Here is a 7,500-nt window from a genome sequence, read left to right as displayed (position 1 = left end):
CAGGTTGTTCAGATCAGGGCAACAATTACAGCTCTCTGCTCCGCTGGGCCTCACACACACTTTATACTGTCACTGGGTATTAGAGTTAACAGGGTGGTGTGTGTGTGTGTGTGTGTGTGTGTGTGTGTGTGTGTGTAGCCGTGTTTCCATTCACACATTTGAATGCACATTTTGAAGTGTCTTTTTTATGATTTCTAAATAGATGTTTTAATGCCAGAATCGATATATCTGCTTCATCTGAGTCTATGTGGAGGTAGAAGGAAGTTACCGCTCTTATTGTTGTAGTCTGAGTTGGGTTTCACACATTGACAGGAAAAGCAGAGCTAGACATCATGGCTAAAGCTGCATGCTAACTTCTAAAAAAGGCCAAAATATGTCTGAAAATTACGTCCAAACAAAGGCTGGAAAAAATCTGAAAATAAAGTCTGAAAAATGCTGAAATGTGTCCAAAAAAAGGTTGAAAAAATGCCAAAGTATGTCCGAAATATGGTCCAAAAAATGTAAAAAAAAGGCCAGAATATGTCAAAAAAAAGGCCTAAAAAAGGCAGAAATATGTTCAAACAAAAGTCCGAAATTCGTCCGAAAAAAGGCCGATATATGGCTGAATAAAAGTTCGCAAAATATCCGAAAAACGTGTGAAACAGTTAGCAGGAAAACGTTATCGTATCGTGGTAACGTTGCGGTGGAGCCGACCGTCTCTCGTCTCCGTGGTCAAATGGGCCGACGCTACAACTGTAGAGCTGGATAAAGAGAACGGAGCTGACGGGAGAGCTAGAGACCACCTTGGAGAAGTTACAGGAAGTAGACACGTGAGACTACGTCCGCTTTTCAAAATAAGGTGTTAATAAAGGGAACTGTAGATACAAAATATATCTATGGAAATAAGATTGATGGATTATATTCACCAGAAGTATAAAACATTACATGTCCCTTATAGATTAAAAAGAAAATACCACTAATCTGTGAGGGGAATGTCTTTATTCTCTCCGAGCCATTTAGGCTTCATGCTCCACTGAGACACTTTCATAGGAATGAACGGAGCCTCCAACACTGGATCCAGTTCTCTTTGTACATCCAGGCGTCGTACTGTAGAAAAAGAGTACCGTCACGTTTTTAGAATTTTGGTTCCTCGTGACATCACTACGCGCCGAAAAAACTTTTTTTTTTGTAATTTCAAACGTTCGCTTAAAATTCTCTCTACAACTGAAAGGAAACACGACTTCTGTGTGTTTGTGATGTTTAAAGTCTCTTTTGTCTTCAGCAGTGTTGTGTTTTTTCTGACCTTCTCTACAAGCTTCAACTAATCACTGTCGCTTCTCTGTTTTCTGTGTGTGTTTCTGTATATGTGTGTGTGTGTGTGTGTGTGTGTGTGTGTGTGTGTGTGTGTGTGTGTGTTAGGTGCGAGCGTTGCGACCGCAGCTTCACACAGGCCACTCAGCTCAGCCGCCACCAGCGACTCCCAAACGAGTGTAAACCCGTGAACGAGAGCAGCGAGTCCATCGAGGTGGATTAACCCCCTCCTGACTGCTCCCTGACTGACTGACTGAGACGTCGTCCACGTTAACGCAGCTCAATATGAAAACGCACCTCTTTCTCTCCGTCCACGCCACGCCAGCGTTCACTCAGACCTCCATTCTGAACAACAGGAAGACTTCACAGAGAAATTGAACCGACATAAATAGTTTTCCAGAAAGCTCCATGATGAGTGAACGGGAAGAGAACGGCATCGTTTTAATGTATTGATTCATCGGCCAACTATAACATGTTGATAGTGAAACTGTGTGTCTTGATCAATACTTAAGAATATAGAGAATGAGTTCACAACATGTAGACACGAGTGGAGATTAACTTCATGAAGCATGTCAGAGAAGGAAAATCCATCTGTAGGAACTAATCGTGATTAATCACACATTTTTTATCTGTTCAAAATGTTCCTTAAAGGGAGATTTGTCAAGTATTTAATCCTCTTATCAACATGGGAGTGGACAAATATGCTGCTTTATGCAAATGTATGTATATATTTATTATAGGAAATCAATTAATAACACAAAACAATGACAGATATTGTCCAGAAACCCTCACAGGTACTGCATTTAGCATTAAAGGGGAGACTCGTGGGTACCCATAGAACCCATTCACATTCACATATCTGGAGGTCAGAGGTCAAGAGACCCCTTTGAAAATGGACATGACGGTTTTTCCTCGCCAACATGTTGTGTAAAGTTTGGAGCGTTATTTAACCTCCTTCATGACCAGCTAGTATGACATGGTTGGTACCGATGGATTCATCAGGTTTACTAGTTTCATATGATACCAGTATCTTCACTCTAGCTTTAAAACTGAGCCGCTACAACCTAGAAATCACAAGTTGTGTTAGTGCGTTAAAGAAATTAGTGGCGTTAAAACTAATTTGCGTAAACGTGGTATTATTGTTATCTTTGACAGCCCTAATATTTAAATAAAAACTCAAACTAAACCTTTCTGAAGAACTGAAACTAAACTAAAACTATCAAAACACACTCTGAAAACTTACTAAAAACAAAATTCAAAATTCAAAACTATTGGAAAATTGCAAACTCAGAGTTGTTTCAGGGATCTTTAACCTCTTAGTGGCGTTAAAACAAATTTGAGTTAACGCGTTATTATAACGTTAACTTTGACAGCCCTATTTATGAGCCATCAAATCAGTATTTTATAATTGTTGTTTTTTTCGGTTGTCTGACAGAAACAAAAAAATTTGTAAATGAGAACAACAAAATCCTGAAATGGTCTGTATTGAAACACATTAAAGGTGTTCAACACACAACAAAAGTTTTATTGCTTACTGAACAAAAAAGGAAGACAAAGATTTAACTGTTTTATATTCATGAAATACTGATTTAATCGCCTCAGTAGCATTTATGAGCCATAAAATCAGTAATTTCTACTTGTTTGGTTGTCTAAAAGAAACTGACAGTTTTGTTTTTTGATGACCAAAAACAGAAGACAAAGGTTTCACTGTTTCCTGTTGTCGTGGCGTTTCAGTGTGGACGGAGATCTTTAGGAAAACGACCTGACGTCGTTCTTAAAGAGCGTTTTCAGATTTAGCCGCTGAGTGTGAACGCAGTCTGACCGACCGACTGACCAACTGACTGACTGACTCGTGGAGAGGAGAGACTTTAAAGCCACATTTTCATCCTGCTGGAGAGAATTCAACCAAACCAAAGATCCCTTTTCTTCCAGCAGAGAAGAAGAAGAAGAAGAAGAAGAAGGTCGGACTAACGAACTTTTGGACGAGGATATTTATTGGAGACGTTTTTGGGGGAATCCCGTCACGTTTCCCCTCCAAAGAAAAAACACTTTCTTGAAATCGGATAGAAGAAACAATGAAATACCAAAAAACCCAGACTGACTTGGTCTGACTGTAGCTTTACTTCTTTTATTCCCTTTTTGTTTTTTGCAACAGCGATGCCAAAGGAGGGCGCGACCAAAGCTAACAGACTGAGAATGCACAACGAGCAACGACACGGACGTCTGAGGACGACGCTCAACTTTTACTAAATAAAACGGAGTTATGTATTGTACAAAAAAAACAACCAAATAACAAAAGGACAAAACAAACATAAATTATATTTATCTTCTTGCTCATATCAGGCTTCGGGCACTTTTGTTTTAAATGTTGATTATTTAATTTTTGATGTAAAGAAGGCGGAGAAAGAAATACTGAAGAGATAATTGATTTCTTATAGAAATAATCAGTTCATGAGGAAATGTGTTGAATATGAAGGTCTGTTTTTATCATCTTGGCATTTAAAGGGACTATTTGTAACTTTCAGAAATGCTTGTTAACAGCGACATCTGTGGCCGTGAAATCAACGAAAGTCAGCTTCGGGCTCGCGCTTGCTCGCTCTCAATAGACATGAACGAGCATCACTCAACACAGTGAGGCGACACACGTCAGCTAAAACCACAATATCACTCTATATTTCAGCTGCTTGGCAGTAATGTTAGCTGACCAGACCAAGGTCTCTCCATGAATCAATGCTGATACTGTGTTTGCTTCTCCTGCCTCAGCGCAGGTTTCAGCAGCGGGGCTCTGCAGCGAGTAACGTCTCGTCTCCGCCCGCAGCCGGAGAGAGCTCTGACCGGGTGCTGAAGGGAGACACCGGCACCCGGTCGGTAATGAGACGATAACGTTTCTCGCTGAAGAGCGCCGTCACTTCACAAGACACGGGAAACCTCTGTTGGTCTGGAGGAGCTGCAGCAGTTATTTCTGCACAAACGTCCCCTGTACATTCACTAGATATTCTCAGAGCTAAACTAACTCTTCTGCAGTGTGGAGTGAGCAGCATGCACGTCTAGAGGTGGAGCGAATACGCGAGAACGCGCGCGCTGTCTGAGTGAAGGCAAGCAGGCAGAGAAGGAGAGGCAGCGGCCACACACGAGCGCGCATATGCGAGCGCGCATGTGTCCCGACCCGGTACATTTATACGCTTAAAAAGTTACGAACAGTCCCTTTAAAACATTTTCAGGGTGAACTTTTCTTCCATTTCTTCTTCTTGTTGTTTTAATATCAGATGAGTATAAAGATGATCATCTGAGGCACAAACATGATCAAATCCAAAAAGGGCAGATGTTTCTGGTTTGAAGATACTTTCTGTTCGTCTCACAGAGTATATTTAATACGCAATGCAAAGTTTGAATTCATCCACAAGCGATCTCAGACGTGTAAATAGTTCCTGTGTGTCGTTACGATACACTTTGTATTCAAATGAGTGAGGGTAAAAAAGCACAGTTATTACATGAACACCAAAAATAGGTTTTTGTGCCTGAGAGTTAAAAAGCTTTAATAATAATAATAATGATGATAATGATGATAATAATCTGTAGCTTCTCTTCCCAAAGAACCACTGGATGTAAATCTACAGTCCAAACCAAAACTCAGAGAAATGTTTCACTGCAGGAAAAACAACGTTTACTTTAATCACACAAACGTCTGTAAGAGTTCACGAGCAGCTTCATGGTACGTGTCCACAGGGGTGTTTATCGCGAGGGGACGCGACGCTTCCCAGCATTGGACGCTTGGTGGGCTGTCCCTAGAAACAAGGCACTCGGCTCCTGATTGGACGAACGCTTTCCCGCCGTTGGCTGCTGCTCCCAGCTTTCAAACTGGAACCAGTATGGAGGCTCGTTTGGAAACTTTCTTCTCTTATTTCACGTAAATAGTTCACTGAAATGTGTTTCTGAAAACATTTGAGGAGAGAAATAATCCATGCAGTTGATGAATCTGTCTTTAATTTGGATCGACAACGTTTAGTTTAAAAGATCCTCGGAGTTTCGAGAGGAGGCGAGTCGTGCCGGGCGCCCTTGATTTGCATAAAGTAGACGAGCCCTCAACTTTATGCAAATAAGGAGCGGGCGTCGTGACGCCTAGTCTCTCGAATCGCGACGCCACGCTACCAGAATGCATTGCACGGCTGCTTACATAGACAATGAATGGGTAGCGTGGAAAGCACAGAGGCTGTGGACACGTACCATCAATCACCGAAAGCCTGATTAGACTGTTATCAGCTCATTAAATGTGCTTTATCGGTCGCTATACGTCTACTACGTTGTAAAAGTGAAAGTGAAACTTAAAAGCAACAAGTTCTAACAGGTCAAACTGAATGAAACAGCTTTAGGTTGGTGAACACAAAGAAAACTACACGTGTTTGTTGTTGACGCCACCCCCGGTCTCCTGGGTGAACGTCCGGTGTTTTGTGTCCGATCCATCGGCCCCGACCTCCACCTCTTACTGAGTTTCAGGCTGTCTATACTTCAACACCTGACTTTTTTGCTCCTGTCATAATCACTACGGTCTGTTGTCTTCTTTTATTCCTTCTTTTGGTGATCTACCATGTGAATGATATATAAAACCTACTAGTGGGTATAGCAGGCCCCTTTAGACCCACATCTATGAGGCTGATAACCACTGATAATGCTCATTTAATGACCTGATAACAGTCTGATCAGCTGACAAAGAGTCAGGATCAATCTTTGATTTATTTATTGTGATAACAAACTGCAGACGGCTCACATCTCCTCCTCCTGGTTGTGACAACGTGAACATGTGCAAGTTGTTCTGTAATTAATCATAATCTGTACTTTAACGTGCCACTTTAAAGAGCCACGTTGAACAAAAACATTACCGGCTGATTACAGCTGAGTGTCGGCGAACTCGGCTGTGTTCTGGCAAATCTGGCAACCCTGTCTCCTACAAAATTATATTCCCATACAATTAAACTGCATTCTGTATTTTCTTCCAGATTACGATCACTTTTTTAAACAGTTTTAAACACGTGGTTAACGTTGTAAATTTGAACAAAACAAAACAGAAATGCAACAAAACTACTTGGTTAAGTTTAGTAAAAATCATCATGGTTTGTTACGTAACTTTAAACATTCAACGTTTAAAATAAGTCAACGTCAGGGTTCAACGTTGCCTAAAGTCCATTTTTACTTGCCCCTATACAAACAGTTTTATTTATTAACGGTAATCTTTATTTAAGTAAATGAATTTGAGTCTCTTATCAACTCTGTGATGATGATAAACTCTTACAGACGTGTTTGTGTTACTAAAAGTAAAAACAGTTTTGTGTCCGAGTGAGACATCTCTTTATTCAGCGATGCAGATTGATCCAATGCTGTATATAAATATAGAAAATACAAACTATGGGGGTTTTATATGATGATGGATCAACGAGGACGGAGGTGAATATGAACCAGAGCTCTGAGCAAATTCACTTTCTGTTCACATCTGTCGGGATCCAGAAGATCGACTTCAAGGTCAACTGAAGGGAGATAAAAAATAAGTATTTAAAATAATAAAACACAAATAAATTCATGACCAAACAACCGTGTTTAGATGTTTCTACAAGCTACAGTTTGATGTCTAAGTTCCCCTAAATTACGACTTCAAAAGGTGACAGCATTTCTCCAGAATTGTTGAAAGGCATTCTGGGAAATGTAGGCAATGATGTAGGCAAAGTAGACTTTTTGGGGGGGAATTTGGGTTTATAATTCTTCCATCGAGGACTAAATTGGAAATATGTAAACTTTCTAAAAAAAATTATAAATAAATATATAATAAAAATTAGATGCCACATCATGATTTGAAAGATTAAAAAAGAGTAAAACAAATTAATTACTAATAATAAAAACAAGACTTTCTGGATGAAATGAGCCTCTGGGATCAGCTGAACACGGAGTGAACGTTGCTCTGAGCTTCTGATGACGATAATCATTTCTTCTGTAATGTGACTGACATTAATTAATCTGATGGAAAAGATAAAACCCGTCATGTCAAACAGAAGAACTCTGATGAATCCACTTTGACTCGATCTCGTTTGCATGATTTGATTTCTCTTCCCTCCCCCCCCCCCCCCCCCACCCGTCCCCCTTTTTTCTTTTTTTTAATTGAATGAGATCAAAAACCAAAAAGTTTTCGTTGTTCCGTAGGAAATAAAGCTGAAATCCAGTTTT

General features: G+C 40.2%; 1 protein-coding gene and 1 long non-coding RNA gene across 5 annotated transcripts in view; both read left to right on the top strand.

Annotated features, from left to right (window-relative positions):
* LOC141770006 (uncharacterized) overlaps positions 1–7,500 on the top strand; it is a 207,802-nt gene that overhangs the window by 156,697 nt on the left and 43,605 nt on the right. The window lies entirely within an intron of this gene.
* prdm6 (PR domain containing 6) overlaps positions 1–7,500 on the top strand; it is a 115,298-nt gene that overhangs the window by 107,789 nt on the left and 9 nt on the right. For 3 of the 4 annotated variants that reach the window (XM_074639575.1, XM_074639574.1, XM_074639573.1), the window contains exon 9: positions 1,399–7,500. This exon is cut by the window's right edge and continues 9 nt beyond it. In XM_074639575.1, coding sequence (XP_074495676.1) covers positions 1,399–1,513 — 115 coding nt within the window. In that variant the 3' untranslated portion in view covers positions 1,514–7,500. The remainder of the gene's footprint in view (positions 1–1,398) is intronic. The other variant, XM_074639576.1, reaches the window with a different exon arrangement.

The sequence above is a fragment of the Sebastes fasciatus genome, chromosome 6 (assembly GCF_043250625.1).
Source record: "Sebastes fasciatus isolate fSebFas1 chromosome 6, fSebFas1.pri, whole genome shotgun sequence".
Taxonomy (NCBI): Eukaryota; Metazoa; Chordata; class Actinopteri; order Perciformes; family Sebastidae; genus Sebastes; species Sebastes fasciatus.
This window is presented reverse-complemented; position numbering and strand designations above follow the sequence as displayed.